Source organism: Miscanthus floridulus, chromosome 3, assembly GCF_019320115.1.
Source record: "Miscanthus floridulus cultivar M001 chromosome 3, ASM1932011v1, whole genome shotgun sequence".
NCBI lineage: Eukaryota > Viridiplantae > Streptophyta > Magnoliopsida > Poales > Poaceae > Miscanthus > Miscanthus floridulus.
The window spans coordinates 112,095,633-112,114,543 of record NC_089582.1 but is presented as its reverse complement, the minus strand read 5'-3'; the positions used below and the strand labels follow the sequence as shown (position 1 = coordinate 112,114,543).

The window sequence follows — 18,911 nt, the reverse complement described above, 5'->3', positions numbered from 1 at the left end:
GCCCACGAAACTCCGGCGCCGCCCACTTCGCCACCTCGGAACGGAACCCTAGCCGCCCCGTCGTCCTCCCGCCCGCCCGTCCCCGCCCATGGATATCGCCGGAGACAGGCGCCGATAGCGATACGCAAAGGAGTGGGTCCGTTGACCTTGTTAATCGCGACGCCCGAGGCGTGCGGTGTGGCGCGGGGGGAGGAGAAAGGAGAGGGGAAGGAAGTAGAGAGGGAGAGGCGGGCGGGGCGCGATGTCGGTGCGGATCAAGGCGGTAGTAGACCGGTTCGTGAAGGAGCTGCAGGAGGCGCTGGACGCGGACATCCAGGACCGCATGATGAAGGAGCGCGAGATGCAGAGCTACATCGAGGAGCGCGAGCGCGAGGTCGCCGAGCGGGAGGCCGCCTGGAAGGCCGAGCTCTCCCGCCGCGAGGTAATCACCGCTGTTTTTTCCCCCACTCCCGTCTTAGCGTTGAAACCTCAAACAATCAATCAGTGCGCGCTGCTCCTGCTTGCGTACTGTACTTGCCGTTGATGAGTTGGCCGATGTTGCCCAATATCGACACGTTTTCATTTCTACAATCGGTGCTTGTAATCCGCTTCAGGCACACCGCCATTGAAGTGAAGTAGTTTGGGTTGAGTTTAGGATTCATCAGCAACCACTACAGTATGTTTTTTAGGATTCATCAGTCATACCGTCTAAGTTTTTTTTTTCCTTTCAATAATTCATCCTTTCATATAAATTGTGTTATGATAGCTCTCACATAGTAGATGAAATCATCCTGATTTCTAACTTGAATTCCGTGTGTTGAGATTTGTGCTCCAAAGCGCAAGCTGGGATCGTCAGTTCAGGATTCAGGTTTCATTTATGTGGAACCCAAGAATTAGCTGTGCAGCCATAACCTGGCAGTATGTTTTGGTGTCAGCAGGGGAGAGTGGAAGGGCAACGAGGAGTGTTTAGAAGGCAGCAGTGGGAGCCGCTAACAACAAGGAAGGGTGGATTCGCAGGGATGTTTGGGTTCGCAAAGTGGGAGTGAAGGCTTGGTAGTTTGCGGGTGTGATTTAGTGGTGGCACTAAGGAGAGAGAGGTGTTGGGTGGGGTTGGTGCTTGGAGTGTATGGGTGTGGAGGTCAAATACATATGCAGGGGTGGCAGATGAGAAAAAAAGAGGGGGGGGGGGGGGGGGGGGGGGGGGGGGGGGATACATAAGATTTAGACATACACATCCATAATTTGTTTACTCCTTGTGTGTGTGTTAGCATTTTGTTGTGCTATGTCTTGTTTTGCAGGATTAGTACCACTAGAATAAGATATATCTTGCCCTTGTTGCTTCACTTATGGAAGCTGATTGCACATATTTGTCCTGTTTCTCCTTACATATCTACTAGCTATTGTTCCAGTAGTGTAGTTATGTCTTTACTATGTCACATTTCTCTCAGTCTATGGTGGTCTGGCCAGCAATGCAGGGTCTTGACTCATGCTGTGTTATGTGCAAGTGCTCATATGTTGAATCAATAACTCTGATTATACGGAAGGCTTAATTTGAAGTGCATGATATGGGAATGGCCTAGTTATGCAAACTGTAACAATATTTTTTATGGAGAAAGGAAGTGTTTAGTCACTTGGTTTTGAATCATCATCATTAACATCAGTGTTATGCCCTGTAGGCTGTAGTATTGAAGCGAGAACTGTAAAGCTGGGTCTCTTTTGCCTAATTAGGAACAGAATTAATTGAAGCTTGCCTGTTCAGTTTTCTTGAAATGTATTAGAGGCTTAGAGCGAGCAGTATGCATTTGAGCAGGATCTTCCTGATGGATGAAAGTCAAGCATGTCTCCAATTCATCACCATTAACTGTAATTAGGGACCTGCAACATGACTTATTTCAATTCTGTCCTGTACAGGCTGAGATTGCACGGCAAGAAGCTAGGCTGAAGATGGAAAAGGAGAATTTAGAGAAGGAAAAGAGTGTCCTCATGGGGACAGCATCCAGCCAAGACAACCAAGATGGAGCCCTTGAGATCACTGTCAGTGGTGAGAAGTACAGGTGCCTCCGTTTCTCTAAGGCGAAGAAATGAGAGATGGACTGGCACTGAACTGGACCAACACATGCTCTGTAGTCAGTGCTGGGCTAGATATAGCCACATAGTCTTGCAAAACCCTTATTTTGATTCAGATTGTATTCTTTTTTCTTGTACTGGAAATCCTGGAATGCCCTTAACAGAATAGTGGATACTTATGCTAAGACTGTCTTGTTTATAAAAAACTGGGCAACCAGAACAGCTGCAATGGGAGTTGATGATGACTGAAGATTGTTGCCAGTTGTGATGCCTTGTTCTTGTTGATATGTTTACAGGTTATTGCCCGCTAGACCAGCTCAATGCTGGCTCTAAAATATGAGTTCTGAGTTAGTATAATGGTCAGCTGCTCTGCAGTGGCCTGGTTGGTGTATCAGATTTTGTCGTCGTTGGAGCTGATTGGATGGTAAGAAGCTGTCGATAGCTTGCATTGGTGTTGTCTGACCCCAACTTTAAAACATCCCAGAAAATAAAGGGGAATCGCTGTTCTCAACGGCTGGTTTGGAACTGGCGCTCGCAATTCAGTTCACCAGATGCCATCGAACAATGCTTAGTGCAGCAACTGGCGCTCGCAATTCAGTTCACCAGAAACCAGATGCAATCAAACGGCCTGTGGTTCGTCGTCCCAATTTATGCACGTCTCCGACTGAGAACTATGCAAATCATGTCATCTAGGAAAACAGATCATGGGCCTATTCGTTTGAGCTTATTTAGGAAAATAATGTTTTTCTCTCACAACAAATCAGCCATATAAATTAGCCGCAGCAGCAATAAGTCTTACCGAACAGGGCCCATATTTTTGCTGAACTATGCTAATCATGGCATCTAGGAAAACCCCGATACGGCTTATATTATATTTGGTTTAAGTTATAACGTAACTGTTAGGAACTATACGCTCCATATTAAAAAATGAAGTTGTTTTGGACAGGGCTTGGGTCAAATATTGGGAATATAAATCATGAATAACTTTTAAGTTGTTGAGTTTGAAAATGTGAAAACCATATGTATAGATTTGTGTTGAAAAATACTTTCACAAAAATTTATATATATCACTTTTTGATAAATATCTTTATAAAAATAAGTAGTCAAAGTTATGCTTTGAAGACCGTGTCACTATTCAAAACGACTTTATTTTTTTAGTATAGAGGGAGCATGTTGTTGGCAATGGCAACTTAATAAAACTAGGGAAATGTGCCAATTTGTACTAAGAAAATGCTATACCACACTCAATTATTATTAAATAAAAATACTAATAAAGAGCACAAAAGCCTGTCAGCCACTCTTTTTAAAACCGTACAGAAAAATCGATAATCTTGGGCCATGTTTAGATTGCAAAAAATTGCAACCCGATGAATAGTAGTATTTTCGTCTTATTTGGTAAATATTGTCCAATCGTGGACCAACTAAGCTCAAAAGATTCATCTCGTGATTTCCAACTAAACTGTGCAATTAGTTATTTTTTTACCTACATTTAATGCTCCATGCAAACGGCTAAAAATTGATGTGATGGAGAGAGAGTGAAAAAACTTGAAATTTGGAGGTGATCTAAACAAGGCCTTGGAGTGGAAAATGCCACTAGTTAAGAATGATCAGAGTACAGAGAACCATCCGTAGCAGTGGGTCCATTTGGCAGATGGGGAGACGAAGAGGAGGTCGTCGTCCTTCTCCAGTCCAGCTTGAGGCCCCGCCTCAGCCCCACTGGCCAGCTCGGCCAAGAAAGTTGTGCGAAACAACTCCACGAAATGCCCGCCGGAAAACCCCAAAACACCCCTGGATCGACCTACACATGATCACGGTGGCATCGCGATCATGCTGCGCCACGATTATAAAAGCCCCGGGCCCCGGGTGAGCCGCGCCCATCGAACCAAGTCGCCAACCACGTCGGCGTGCGCACGTTACGAAGGACGATCAGAAGCTAAGCCCTGCTAGGTTGATCTCCATCAATTAGCCTAGGTCCATCTATGCTCTAATCGAAGGCACTCAGCCTTTTTAAATGGTTGATGGCCCCCGTCGCGCAGCACAAATAGAAGGTGGGGGCTAGGGCTCGAGATACGAGGTTCACCAAAGCAGCCAGCCCTACCGTGATTCCTAGCCCTAGTCTGATCTAGAAGGGCGTGCTGTGAGCGACGAGAAGCACCATCGTCTTCGTCACCGCCACAGCACCGTGCTTGTGCTGCTGCTACCTTCGACGACCTGGTGGGCGCATTGATGGCTACCTCTACTGCCTTCGTGGCCACCATGTTGGCAGCGCCATGGCCGTGACTGCGCTCGACATGAGGCACATCAGCAAGTTCCCTCATCTAAGCTAAGTATTACCCACTGATCTACGTCTAGAAGTACTTTCAGTTCTATCAATGGTACAAGAGCCAAGGTTGTTAGTGGGTAGATCCAGTTTAGGGTAGAAAATAAGAAAGAAATCAAGAAAGAAGTGATCCAAATCGGATCAGAAACCCTAACCCTAACCCTAACAGAGAGGTCGGCGAGGGGAGGCACCTACCCGGTTTTTCTCGCCGCTGTCACCACCGCCGTCTCACGGGAAGAAGCTCCACCGCCGCCGACCCGGCACGCGGGGAGAAGCCGAGCCGCGCTCGTCGCCGTGTGAGCGAGCCTCGGCCGAGGGCACTGTCACAAGACCGCTCGACGGCGACACGCTCACCCACTAGGGAGCACGCGCTCCGGTGAGGAGACCCACGGCGGCGCCGCACTTTGATCTAGGGTTTAGGGCGAGCCCTCACTGCAGCGTCTAGGGGGACTAAGAGCACCACCGCGGTGCCGCTCGACGGCGCCGCGCGCGGCTTCAGCCGCACGCATGCACCGGCAAAGCGCACCACGGCGGCGCCACCACCTCCTGCGTTGACCTCAGGTACGGTGTCTGTGTAACACCCTCGGTGTTATACTGAAAATCTTTAGCTTAAATATGTCATGAGTATCATATTTATGTGTTAATGCATGTGATATAGTGTTTGGATCAAATTCCGTAACTCGAAACGATCAACGGAAACGCGAAATGAAAGTTAATTTCATGGTCACGTAATATTACTTAGGGTTTGAAACCAATTTATATTAAGCAAAAATGCTATAGAACGCATATACGAAACTTTAGTAAAGTTGGAAGTATGAACATTGTAGATGGCGATGAAATACCTGCGGTCGAGAAAGGAATTCACTAGCTAGCATATCGAATAGCTTGGAAATCAAATTTGACGTGAATCCGATCGAGACTTAGTCGATTTCGTAAGTCTAAAAAGTGGTTTGACAAAGCCATGTTTGATAATTTTTGTAGGAGAATTGGATTAAGTAGTGGTGTGGTTTCATGACTTGTTTTAGTAGTTTAATATGCCCTCTAAAGAATTGTAAAGGTGGCTTGGCGATTAGATCAACGTTTTAGGTTTTTTCGAACGCTTTAAAAATCGTGCGCATAACGTTCCCGGTCGGTTTTATCGTGTGGACGCGGTCACCGTGCTCCTGTGCCATCGACGGCGCGTCGGCCGCGCGTGCGCGTGTCGGGCCACGCCCGGCTAGTCACAGTGGCCGGCTGCCCGGGCGTGCAGCTGCTCCTCCACATTGCTACGAGGTGCGCTGTCGGTGCCTTGAGACCGCCTGCGTCACTCCGTTGTCGGCTCTGCTCCGCTAGGCACCGTCATCGTTCTGCTCGGGTGCAGTGGCATCACCGCTGCCGCGCTAGGCACGTGTTGCATGAGCAGAGCGCACACTCTCGCGCCGTGCACCGTCGCGCTCGGCGGGCCCGATGCCCTCGTCGCCTACCCTCGTCGGGTCACAGCCACCGCCTTGCATCGCGTCCGCTTGAGCTGCTACACCACCGTCGTCCCATCACCATGCTGCGTCGCACTATCACCGCCATGCCACAGCGTTGCATCGTGTCCACCTGCATCTCTGCGTCGTTGTCATCGAATTCATGCACGTGGCCTTGCCGAGGCCACTCGCTTGTCGTTCGCCATTAATGGCGCCATGACCGCGCTGCTGCGCTGCCACCGCCCGCACGCGGGTATGCCCCCCTCTCCTAGCTGCGTTGGCTCGCAGTGCTTGCGCATGTGCGTTGGCCACGTCCTGCCAGAGCTCGGACAAGCAGCCAACCATATTCCTTTCTTTTCCCTCCCTCCTCTGTTGCCGGTCCAGCCAGGCCACGCCACCAATTCGGCATGGATATGTCGTGTCCAGTCAATTTAGTGTGCTCCCAACTCCATTTTCTATCCTACTAGCCAACTGACCCCGCACCGTGTCACATCGTGCCTTGGCAAGCTTCAATTTGGAGCCAACGTCCGCCATCGCGCCATTAAAGGCTTAGAGGCTGTTGCCGTGGGCATTACCCGTCTGGTCCTCCCGAGCCTAATTGGTTGCACCCCTAGCTTTGCCTTATAGTCCTTCACCCCATGCGCACCCCAATTGCACTGCTACTGCTTGCCCAGCGCCGCTGACGCGGTCACGCCACCGCGGCCGTCGCTGTGCTTGTCGTATGCGCGTGGCCGGACACACCTGATCCATCCCCGGTCAAGCCACCATGTCAGGTAGGTTCTAGGTGAGTTGCTAATGCCCATTCTTTGGTTCGTTCATGTCATTTGTGCCTTGGCTCATGGGGACATGGCCACCGCCGCAGGGGGAGTCCGCCACCATGGAGAGAGCTCTAGACCGTGTCTCCGTTCACCGCTTCACCGCTCACCGATTCACGTTTGCATCTAGGTGAGCATCGGCTCGCTATTGGGGGCGGGGAGGGGCTAGACTGGTCGACGAGACCGCCTAGTGCCGTCGCCGTCGCACCAGTGCGCGCGCAGGTACCCGAGGACCTAGGCGTGGTAAAGATAGGATGTTCCGAGGGCTAGATTGCTTAAGTCTAGACGGTAGGAATAGTGTTGTGGACTACGGATTGATTCGGTATTAGTGTGAGGGCATTTTCGCAATTGTGCCAGCGCGCGTGGGCTTTCCCGTCATGGGCCGTTGCCTTGCGATTGGGCCACGCCCCGCGTGGGTCACACCGGTGGGTCACGCGTGCGCGCGCGCTCTTCGCGGGCATGGGCTGAGTTGCGATGGGTCGTGCTGGGCTATTTCACCCTTTTCTTTTCTAATGAATTAGTTAATGCTTTTCTAAATTAAATTGTGAACCGATCTTTGATAATTAGTATAAAATTATGTAAGTGTCCAAAAATCATGAAGTAAATTTTGTTAGTTTCCTAAATTCATGATCTAGCTTTTAGTGTATTTAGTTCATATAGTTCTATGGTATCTTTAGGATTACTTTATTTGTGTAATATGCTTGTTGTTATTAGGATTAATTAGAGAATGGATTTTCGTGATGAAATGGTAGAAGTGCTAGCTCTAAAAATTTTATAGTAGACTCATAACATTATTAGGCACTGACTGTAATTTTTGTTGCCTTAGAATAGAATTATAAATATGGTAGCTAGTACTCCTTGTTTTATCATATATATAGTAAATCGATATTAAGAGTAAGAATGCCTTTAGTTGCTAAGCTAACACATGAAATGCTTCATACCTATTTAATGGAAATGATAGGCAACTTAGCGTCTTAGTCGGTAGAGCTAGCTTAGTAGCTTGATAGATGTATTTTTATTTTAAGAGTTGTTGTTGCTTATTATTAAGTGTTGCATCATCATTTCATGTATGTTGATAATGAGTTGGTAGAGTTCGTGCCTACGGACGATCAGGAGTACAAGGAGATCATTGAGGAGTATGAGGAGGAGATTCTCATACAGGAGGGAGCCCCTGAAAGCATCTAGGCCCCTAGTTGGATTTCGGTGATTAATGTCAATACAAGATTACTATGACTAACGTGTGTTTTGCAGAGGCAATTAAGTTAGGTCATGGTAATGGAAATCGATTGGGCAATCGAGGTTGTCATGCCCCTACGATGGAAATCGTTTCGGTTTTCAGAGGATGGACGACAAGGTTAAGGATAACTAGTTCTAAGTGTCGATTGGAGGTGGAGAGACACTTAGAGTAGTTTAGGACTTTGTTTTTCCTTTGGCCGTACTATGAAGGGGGGTATGAACGGGTAGCTTGACCTAGTTGAGTCTAGTGAGTTAGGTGTGGTGCACACTTGTTAAAACTAGCTCTAGGTAGCTCCTATGAATGGCTAAGATCCTTTGGAGCAAACTTCATTCACATATGATCGAGAGTTGAAAGTGAATGGAGGGTCAAACACTGACCGGACGCTGGCTCCGGTGCGACCGGACGCTGGCCGCAGGGTCCGGTCAGTTCGTTTGACTGAGGTGGTTAAGTCTGTTGTGACCGGACGCTGGAGGGTCGTGTGACCGGACGCTGAGAGCTAGCGTCCGGTCGACTCCAGTAAGGGTCCAGACTTGGAAAAGTGTGACCGGACGCGTCCGGTCAGTGCGACCGGACCCTGAGGGTTCAGCGTCCGGTCGAGTCCAGTAAGGTTCCAGTAAGGGTTTTATGCGACCGGACGCGTCCGGTCAGTGCTGACCGGACCCTGCCAGCGTCCGGTCGACTCTTTAATTACTGGTTCGCGGGTAGAACTGACCGGAGCGTCCGGTCATCACGACCGGAGCGTCCGGTCACCCCGCAGAAGCTCATAACGGATAGTTTTTCAGGCTGCCTTATAAATAGAAGCTCCACTCGTGAGTGGAGTAACTTTTGCTCATTCCAACAGCTGAGAAACACGTTTGTGAGTGCCAAGAAGAGCAAGTTCCTAGTGAGGTGTTTGTGATTTGAGAATCCAAGAGAGTAGCCTCACTAGCAAATCAAGAGTAGCCAAGTGTGCATCCATCGTCTCATTAGTCTTCGCGTGGTCAAGTGAGAGTTCGTGCTTGTTACTCTTGGTGATCGCCATCACCTAGACGGCTTGGTGGTGATTGGGAGTTTGGTGTTCACCCGGCGGAGCTTGTGGGTGACCCAACTCAAAGTTGTGAGCGGCTTTGGGTGATTCGCCGCGACGGAGTGTCGAAGAATCAACCCGTAAAGAGCACTTGATCCTTGCGCGGATCAAGGGGGAGCTACACCCTTGCGCGGGTGCTCCAACGAGGACTAGTGGAGAGTGGCGACTCTTCGATACCTCGGCAAAACATCGCCGCGTTCCTTTCTCTCCCTATTTACTTTGAGCACTTACTTTGAGTATTTACTTTAAGCAATTCAATACTTGTTTTACATCCATAGAATTGCTTGCTTGAGTAAGGTTGGAACATAGGTGGTGAGTTCGTTGTGCATTAGTTTGATAGAAACACTTTTCTAGGCACAAGGGGTTAATTGGGCTATCCGTAGGATTTGTTTATTGCAAGAGAATTTCGAATTAGCCCAATTCACCCCCCCTCTTGGGCATCTTGATCCTTTCAATTGGTATCAGAGCCTCGTGCTCACGTTTTTAAGCTTAATCGCTTAGAGCAAGATGTCTCACGGGGATGGTCCTCCTCCTATCTTTGAGGGAGATGATTTTCCATATTGGAAAATCCGCATGGAGGCATACTTAGAAGCTCTAGATGTTGGAATTCTTAGAGCCGCCTCCCAAGGGTTCCCCGCACCTAGGAATGCCGCCCAACTTCAAGGCGATGAAGTAAATTATGAAAAATGGAATGCAAAGGCTCGCAACACCATTTTTAGAGGCCTTTGCAAAGAGGTGTTCAATCGTGTAAGGAACCACAAAGACGCCCATGCACTATGGTCGGACGTTTGTGCGCTCCATGAGGGAACCAAGAGTGAGCGTGAGGAACGCTATCATCTTGTGATTAAAAAGCTAAATTCTTTTGAGATGTTTCCCAAAGAAAGTGCTAATGAGATGTATTCTCGACTAAATGTTCTTGTAGAGGAAGTCAATGGGCTTGGACTTACTCAAATGTCACCATCCGACGTTGTGAGAAGAATCTTGAGTGTCCTCCCCATTGACAAATATGGGCACATTGTGACCGTACTACATCAAGGTGATCTTTCCACCGCTACACCGACACAAATCTTGGGAAAGATCAATGCTCATGAGATGTACATGCACATCACACCACAAGACGGCTCATCCTCTACAAAGAAGAAAGAGAAGGACTTAGCATTCAAAGCTAGCCAAGACAAGGGCAAAGCAAAACTTGAGTATGAGAGCTCAAGTGATGAAGATGATGAAGAAAGTCTTGCCCTCATGGTGAAGAAGACCACCAAGATGCTAAAAAGACTAAATAAGAGTGGCATCAAGTTTGATGGCAAGAAGAAGAAGTTCTTCACAAGTTCAAGAAGAAAGCCAATCTCCGAGATGGATTGCTACAATTGTGGCGAACTTGGCCATCTAGCTCATCAATGCACAAAGCCCAAGAAAGACAAGTTCAAGAACAAGGGCAAGAAAGATGATTCAAGTGATGAAGATGAAAAGAAGAAGAACAAGCCATACAAGAAGAGAGATGGCAAAAAGAGGGACTTCTACAAGAAGAAGAAGAGTGGCAAGGCCTACATTGTCGGTGATTGGCTCACGGACATTGATTCATCAAGTGGATCATCCGATGATGAGAGTGACGATGAAAAGGTGGCCGCCATTGCTATTGATCTTGCATCTTCACCACCACCATCGCCATCATCCTCTACACACCTATGCCTTATGGCCAAAGGTGAACGCAAGGTAACTAAGAGTGATGATAGTAGTGATGATGAACATGCTAGTGATGATGATAGTGATAGCGATGATGATGACTCACCTACATATGATGATCTTGTCAAAATACTAAGAAAATATACAAAGATCATTAGAAAGAGTAGAGCTACAAATGAAAAACTTGATGCTAAAAATGATTCACTCTTAGCTAAGTGTGATACATTAGAAAAGACTAATGATGAGCTCAAAGAAACAAATGATTCCATATCATCCAAACTTAAGGAGCTCAAATCTTCTAAGAAAGAGCTTAAAGATAAAAATGATAAACTTGAGTGGGTGCACAATGAGCTTATCACTAGTAACAATAAGCTAAAAGATGAATATACAACTCTAAAGATCAATTATGATACTCTTATTATTGCACAAGAATTCTTACCAAATGAGCCACATGATGCTACTAACCATGTTGTTAAGATTGATATAGCTACCTCATGTGATGATTTAATTGATGAAAGCATTGAGCATGGATCTAGTAGCAAGGGCAAGCAAGTGGTTGAGTGCAATGACTATGATGAGTTTGTCAAGCTCAAGAGTGAAAATGAGAAGCTCATGAAAGATCTTGAAGAGATGAAAAGTCACAACACCATTGTGCTAGAAACTCTTGATCATGACAAAGAGGTGATCCTTGAGAATGAGAAGCTAAAAGAAGAAATCAAGAAACTCAAGGAGGAGAAGAACAATGATATTCTCAAGGAAGAGAATAAGAAGCTCAAGATGGAGAAAGAGCATCTCAAGGTGGGATTGAGCAAGTTTGCTAGAGGCAAGCATCTCCAAAGTGAGCTACTCATGAATACCGTCATGAAGATGGATAGAAGTGGCATTGGATATATGGCAAGTGTAGAGAAGAAGAAGGCTCAAGCTCAACACCAACAATCAAAGCCAAAGCCAAAGCCAAAGAGATGTTTTGAGTGTGGACAAGAAGGCCACTTTGCTCATGAGTGTCAAACTCCACCACCACAACCCTTGCCCAAGCATGCTAGACCCTTTGCCTTCAATGCTCACTACATGCTTAGAAAAGATTCGAGTGGAAAGATGAAAGTCATGTTCTTAGGTCCCCCCAACAAGAGTAGGCCTAAGAAAATTTGGGTGGCTAAGTCACTTGTTGAGAAGGTGAAGGGCCCTCAACAAGCTTGGATCCCTAAAGCTTGAATCTCTTGTGTGTAGGTGAACTACAAGACCGGTGGAAGTCATTGGGTTATTGATAGTGGTTGCACTCAACATATGACCGGTGATCCTCGTATGTTCACCTCACTAGATGAAAAGGTAGATGGACAAGAGAAAATAACATTTGGAAATAATTCAAAGGGCAAGGTTAAAGGATTGGGCAAAGTGGCAATATCAAATGATCATTCCATTTCCAATGTACTCTATGTTGCTTCATTGAGCTTCAACTTGCTATCCGTTGGGCAATTGTGTGATCTTGGATTTCAATGCTTATTCACCGAAAAGGAGGTTGTTGTATCCAAAGTAGATGACAATCAAGTGATATTCAATGGATTTAGATACAACAACTTATATCTAGTTGACTTCACCTCCGAAGATGCAAACTTGAAAACTTGCCTATTCACCAAAACAACACTTGGGTGGTTATGGCATAGAAGACTTGCTCATGTTGGGATGAGCTCACTCAAGAAGCTTATGAAGAATGATTTGGTAAGAGGATTGAAGGATGTGAAGTTTGAGAAGGACAAGCTCTGTAGTGCATGTCAAGCCGGCAAGCAAGTTGCAAACACTCATCCAACCAAAGCTTTCATGTCAACCACAAGAGTGCTAGAACTCCTACACATGGATTTATTTGGACCAACAACATACAAGAGTTTGGGAGGAAATCTCTATTGTCTTGTGATTGTGGATGACTATTCAAGATATACATGGGTGTTCTTCCTTCATGACAAATCCGAAGTTGCATCATGTTTCAAGAAGTTTGCCAAGAGAGCTCAAAATGAATTTGAAGTGAAGCTAAAGAAGATAAGAAGTGACAATGGCAAAGAGTTTGACAACACAAATATAGAAGCTTATTGTGATGAAGTTGGAATCAAACATGAAGTCTCCGCAACCTATACTCCTCAACAAAATGGTGTAGTTGAGAGGAAGAACCGGACTTTGATCACTCTTGCAAGGACAATGCTAGATGAGTACAACACCCCCGAAGCTCTATGGGCGGAAGCAATCAACACCGCATGTTATGCATCCAACCGCCTATTTCTTCAAAAGTTCCTTGTCAAGACACCATATGAGTTGCTCAATGGGAAGAAGCCGGACGTCTCCTTCTTTAGGGTGTTTGGTTGCAAGTGCTACATCTACAAGAAGCGGCAACACCTAGGGAAGTTTCAAAGGCGTTGTGATATAGGTTTTCTTGTTGGTTACTCATTGAAGTCCAAAGCATATAGAGTATTTAATCATGCCACCGGCTTGGTTGAAGAAACATATGATGTGGAATTTGATGAATCTAACGGCTCCCAAGGAGCACATGAGAATCTTGATGATGTAGGTGATGAACCATTGAGGGAGGCTATGAAGAACATTCCGGTGGGAGACATCAAGCCAAAAGATGATGAAGATGATGTACAAGTCATTAACCAACCTTCTTCATCAAATGTACCACAAGATGGTGAAAAAGTTCGGAGAGTAGAAAATGAAGATACTCATATCTCCCATGAGCAAATGGTGGTACAAGCACAAGATGTTGATGCTCCACAACCTCCTCCTCAAGTGGTCAATAGAAGAAATACACCTCTCCTACAAGATCATCCACAAGATCTCATCATAGGGAGTCCAACAAAGGGGGTGATGACTCGATCTCAAAAACTTACTTCATTTATTGCTCATCACTCCTTTGTCTCTTGCTATGAGCCTACCAAGGTAGAAGATGCTCTTAAAGATCCGGATTGGATCAATGCCATGCATGAAGAGTTGAACAACTTCACTCGCAATGAAGTTTGGAATCTTGAAGAGCGACCAAAAGATGCAAGAGTCATTGGAACGAAGTGGGTGTTCCGCAACAAGCAAGATGATCAAGGTGTTGTTGTGAGGAACAAGGCAAGACTAGTAGCAAAGGGGTTCTCTCAAGTTGAAGGTTTAGATTTTGGAGAAACCTTTGCACCGGTTGCAAGATTAGAAGCCATCCGTATTCTTCTTGCATATGCATCACATCATGAAATGAAACTATATCAAATGGATGTGAAAAGTGCTTTCTTAAATGGCTTTATTAATGAACTAGTCTATGTTGATCAACCTCCCGGGTTTGAAGACCCTAGATATCCTAATCATGTTTATAGGTTGTCCAAGGCACTATATGGGCTTAAGCAAGCCCCAAGAGCTTGGTATGAGCGCCTTCGGGACTTCCTCATTGAGAAGGGCTTCACCATTGGGAAGGTCGACACCACACTATTCACCAAGAAGCTTGATGGGCATATCTTCATTTGTCAAGTATATGTTGATGATATCATCTTTGGATCATCAAATGAAGACTCATGCAAAGAATTTGGTGAATTGATGTCTAAGGAGTTCGAGATGTCAATGATTGGTGAGCTTACATTCTTTCTTGGTTTTCAAGTCAAGCAAATGAAAGAAGGCATCTTCATCTCTCAAGAGAAATACACAAAAGATCTTCTCAAAAGATTCAAGATGGATGAATGTAAGCCAATCAAGACCCCAATGCCTACAAATGGACATCTCGACCTAGATGAGGGAGGTAACTCGGTTGATCAAACTCTCTACCGTTCTATGATTGGTAGCTTGTTATATTTAACCGCATCTAGGCCCGACATCATGTTTAGTGTGTGTATGTGTGCTAGATTTCAAGCTAGTCCTAAGGAAACACATTTAATTGCCGTAAAAAGAATCCTTAGGTATCTTAAGCACACACCAAGCATTGGCCTTTGGTATCCCAAAGGAGCTTTATTTGAATTAATTGGCTATTCCGATTCGGACTACGCCGGATGCAAAGTTGATAGAAAGAGCACATCCGGAGGGTGCCATTTGCTTGGTAGATCTCTTGTGTCTTGGTCCTCCAAGAAACAAAATAGTGTGGCTTTGTCCACCGCCGAAGCGGAATACATTGCCGCGGGTGCTTGTTGTGCACAAATATTATACATGAAACAAACTTTACTAGACTATGGAGTAGTTCTAGAGAAATTACCTCTTTTGTGCGACAATGAAAGTGCGGTAAAACTTGCAAATAATCCGGTTCAACACTCTCGCACCAAGCATATAGATATCCGCCATCACTTTCTAAGAGATCATGTAGCCAAAAATGATATATCACTAGAAGGTGTAAGATCCGAAGATCAATTAGCGGATATCTTCACTAAACCGCTAGATGAAGCTACATTTTGTAGATTGCGGAACGAGCTCAATGTACTTGATTTTAGTAACTTCACAAAAAATTGAGCTTGTGTTGTCCCTTGCATTCATTGTAAAATACAACTTGTTTAATTTGTGGCAATGCATATAGGGCTTGTCTAACATGGTTAAGATAACCGCCGAAAAGCGTGTGAAGAAGCTTAACCTTGGATCAAACTTGACAAGCAACTAAATTTACTTACAAGCATTACATTTGCATGAATGTTGTTTTGTCGTTTTGTTCCATTTGCCCTCTTGTTGCCTACTTTCTTAAAAAGAATTATAGCCTAAGGCAAAATATTTTGAAAAATATGAGGGTTTGAGAGAGGTCACTCACATCAGTCCCAATTGGTGTTTATTTGGATCTTATTCAAGTTGGGACTTGATTGGGAACAGGTAGCGCGAAGGTATGTTGAAGAATTGCTGAAAAAGGTGCACCGGACGCTGCACCGGACGCTGCTGTCCAGCGTCCGGTCAGTTCACAGGAGGTGAACTGCTGTTGAAGGAGTGACCGGACGCTGCGTCTGTGCGTCCGGTCAGAAAGGGTTCAGCGTCCGGTCGATCGGAGGATGACAAAGTTGTACTGACCGGACCCTGCCTGCGTCCGGTCAAGGACCACCGGACGCGTCCGGTCGCGATTCCAGAGGATTTGGACCTCTCTGGAATCGACCGGACGCTGGGTGGTAGCGTCCGGTCGCTACCACCGGAGCGTCCGGTCAATGGATCTCGCGCGTCTTAAGGACTCTTTTTCCCGTTTCCTTCTCTGTCACGTGTTGGGGGTTATAAATCCGGATCTCCTTTTTCTCTTCTGACCCAACCAGCGCCGCCACCTCCTCGCGCCCTACCTCGCGCACGCGCCGCCGCTGCCTCGCCAAGCCGCGCCGCCGCTGCCTCGCCGGAGCCGCCACCATAGCCGGTCACTTCGCGTCCGCGCCGTCGTGCCCCGGCCTAGCGCGCCACCGAGCCCCGCGCCGCTGTCCCGCGCCACCGAGCCCCGCGCCGCTGTCCCGTGCCACCATCTGCCCGTCGCAGCCAAGCGCCGCCGAGCTCCGGCCCTGCCTTGCCTCTGCTCAGCACCTCGCCGGTCACCTCGCACCCAAGCTCGCTGCCCCATCGGTGCCGAGGCTGCCAATCTTCGCCACTCTTGCCCGATCCTCTAACTGGTTGGTAAGGCAAAATCTTGTGCTTCAATTTTGATCTCAAATTATGACCTAGATCAAACTCTAATCGCACTGATTCCCCATTGCATTCAGGGCTTTTGACATAACCCTAGCCCGGTTCCGAGAATCCCCCGCGTGATATCTTACCTCTTCTCGGTTCGCGTTTCGTCAGGTAGAAAGCCATACGATTCAATTTCGCATCTACATTGCTTTCTCTATTAGGATTTCGCAACTATTAGATATATGGTATTTATTTGTATATCCATCTATTCTATCGTGCAGCGAGTCGGTTCCGTTGTGTTTCGTCTGGCAGTTGGCAGTAAACTCGGAGCCAAGCTCGCGAGTAAGGATCGAGGCCAAGCCTCGAAAGCGGCAGATTGACAGTTGATCTTCATCAGCGACAGTTCACCATCTTGTCAGCTCAGATGGCTCGCACCAAGAATGTTGGTGGTGGCCCAGGCGATGATGATCGGAGGCCCCCGCCTCGTCAGCCAGCCGGATCCAAGGGCAAGTCAACCAAGCAAGTAACATCCAAGAAGCGCAAGTACCCCGACGCCGAGACAGCGAGAGCAGCAGCTGTTGCAGAGGCCGCAGAGCGTGCAGAGAGAGGTGGTACCCGCAGCGGAGTTGTTATTGCAGATCAGCCAGTTTCACCCGCACTCAGAGCTGCGATTGAGGAGGCTGAGCGTCGTCATGGTAGTCCAGCTGGGACTGCCACGTTGGCAGGACGACGGGTTGCCATTGAGGAGGGTCCGTCAGCACAGCAGCAGCCCCCACCAGCAGAGCCTCAGCCAGCCCAGGAGACTCAGGAGAGTCAGGAGACCGAGCCGGCACCTCAGCTACGCCGCTCGAGTCGTACCAGTGCTGCAGTTCCACCGAGGCCAGTGACACGACGCAGGGGTTCACGTCCTTCACAGGGTCCGCCTCCAGTGGTTCACCTCGACTTGAGGGCCGCTACAGCCAGGCAGGTTCAGCAGCTGCGGTTTGTGGAGTTTGAGGTCTGGTTTCCTCCGAGGAGGGATGAGAGAGCAGCTGAGGGGTTCTACACGCCACTGCATGAGGATTTCTACAATGCATATCTTAACAGTGGGGCAGTGTTCAGATCACAGAGGGTCTGTCAGATAGAATCCATTGTGGCAGCAGCCGGAGAGGGCATTCGGCAATACTTGTCATATTTGCCAGGACTGTCAGATCTGATTGGACGGACGGGGATATATGTACCATCTTGGGTCCGTCAGTTTTATGCCTCGCTCTATGTTGATCCTCATCACAGATTCATTCACTTTGCCTTCAACGGCAAAGACCATAGAGTGACTAGTGGCAGAGCCAGGGAGATACTGAGACTACAGGAGCAACCTATAAGGATGCATGAGGTTTGCTATGGACAGCAGGGACCTCCCAGGCGTCCCCATGGAGGGTTGGTACCCCCTACAGACTTAGTGCGGCATTGCTTCAAGGAGCCATTTGGTGAGGGGTCGAGCAGGAACCCCAGTGACTTGACTCCTACAGCGAGGATACTAGAGGCCATCATCAGGAGGACACTGCTTCCCAGGTTGGGATACAGGGAGGGCCTGACTCGCTTACAGCTCTGGCTTCTCAATGCTATCATGCAGATGACAGTGTTTGACATCTGGGACCTCCTTCTTTCTGAGATGGAGGATACTATCGCTGAGGGATTCAAGGGTCGCAGGCAGCTTCCCTATGCTCACTGGATCACCTTCCTTATTCGCAGAGTTGTGATGGATAAGCCCCCTGGCATGATGGATGAGTATACAGCTGCCACCACAGAGTTCCCAGCTTACAACCTGTCACAGAGGATCAGACACGCCACTCCTCAGGCACCCAGTCAGCCTAGCCGTCGCCCCGACGTGCCAGAGTCTGCAGCTCAGCAGGATGAGATCATCAGAGGGATTGCAGCTACTGAGGAGGCGGAGCTAGAGGCACAGCAGGAGGTGAGCGAGTACAGTGATAGCTCCGACGACGACTACCAGCCTATACCTCAGATGCCTCCTCGCAGACACGATGCAGAGGCCGGTAGCTCCAGTTCTGCTCCACCTGCTCCACAGACAGACCCCGCTCTCATTGCTATTCTTGAGCGGATGCAGCAGGATCAGACACGACAGGCACAGGAGACAGCTGCCAACTTTGCACAGTTTCAGGCTCGTCAGGACGAGTTTCAGCGGCAGCAGCAGCTCCTTCAGCACCAGCAGTTACTTATGCAGCAGCAGCTCATGGGATTCATGCAGCATGTAGTGACGGCTATTGGGATTCCACTGCCACAGACTTCGCCCCAGCTTGCACAGCCTCCTACCACTTCGACGACTCCAGCAGTACAGCCCATCGGGCTTCAGAGTCAGGGACAGCCTCCAGTTCAGTTCACGTCACCTCCAGTACAGGTGTCCCAGTGGTTAGCCTCACCGGGTGTTGCCCCGCAGTTCACGCCCTTTCAGACGGGCTTTACACCAGAGCAGTCTTCCTCGCTGTTCGTGCCTGAGTCGTCAGTCTCCAGGAGTCTTGGAGCATCATTCAGCGAGTTGACCGGCATGCCTACTCCGCCTCACATGCATACTGCCGGTCCGTCTACAGCAGCTCCAGCTATCATGACCACTCAGAGGCTCCCCTCGTCTGTCGCCTCGTCAGATCCTACGACAGACTTACTTGCAGCGTCACAGGCAGCACCAGCCCCAGCTCAGACCCAGACCGCTTCAGCGACACTTCCTGCTTCA

General features: G+C 47.9%; 1 protein-coding gene across 1 annotated transcript; it reads left to right on the top strand.

The window, feature by feature from the left end:
• The first annotated feature begins 1 nt into the window (after position 1).
• Positions 2 to 2,309, top strand: LOC136546499 (beta-mannosyltransferase 1-like). The gene is made up of 2 exons (XM_066538470.1): positions 2 to 421; positions 1,891 to 2,309. The coding sequence occupies exons 1-2, from the start codon at positions 242 to 244 to the stop codon at positions 2,062 to 2,064; spliced, it is 354 nt and encodes a 117-aa protein (XP_066394567.1). The 5' UTR covers positions 2 to 241; the 3' UTR covers positions 2,065 to 2,309.
• Positions 2,310 to 18,911: the final 16,602 nt, after the last annotated feature.

What these genes read in the sequence shown, in the direction of transcription:
- LOC136546499 (XM_066538470.1), top strand. Translation starts at nt 242, where the DNA reads ATGTCGGTGCGGATCAAGGCGGTAGTAGACCGGTTCGTGAAGGAGCTG. An exon ending in CCGAGCTCTCCCGCCGCGAG is followed by an intron (nt 422 to 1,890) that starts GTAATCACCGCT and finishes TGTCCTGTACAG; the next exon opens with GCTGAGATTGCACGGCAAGA.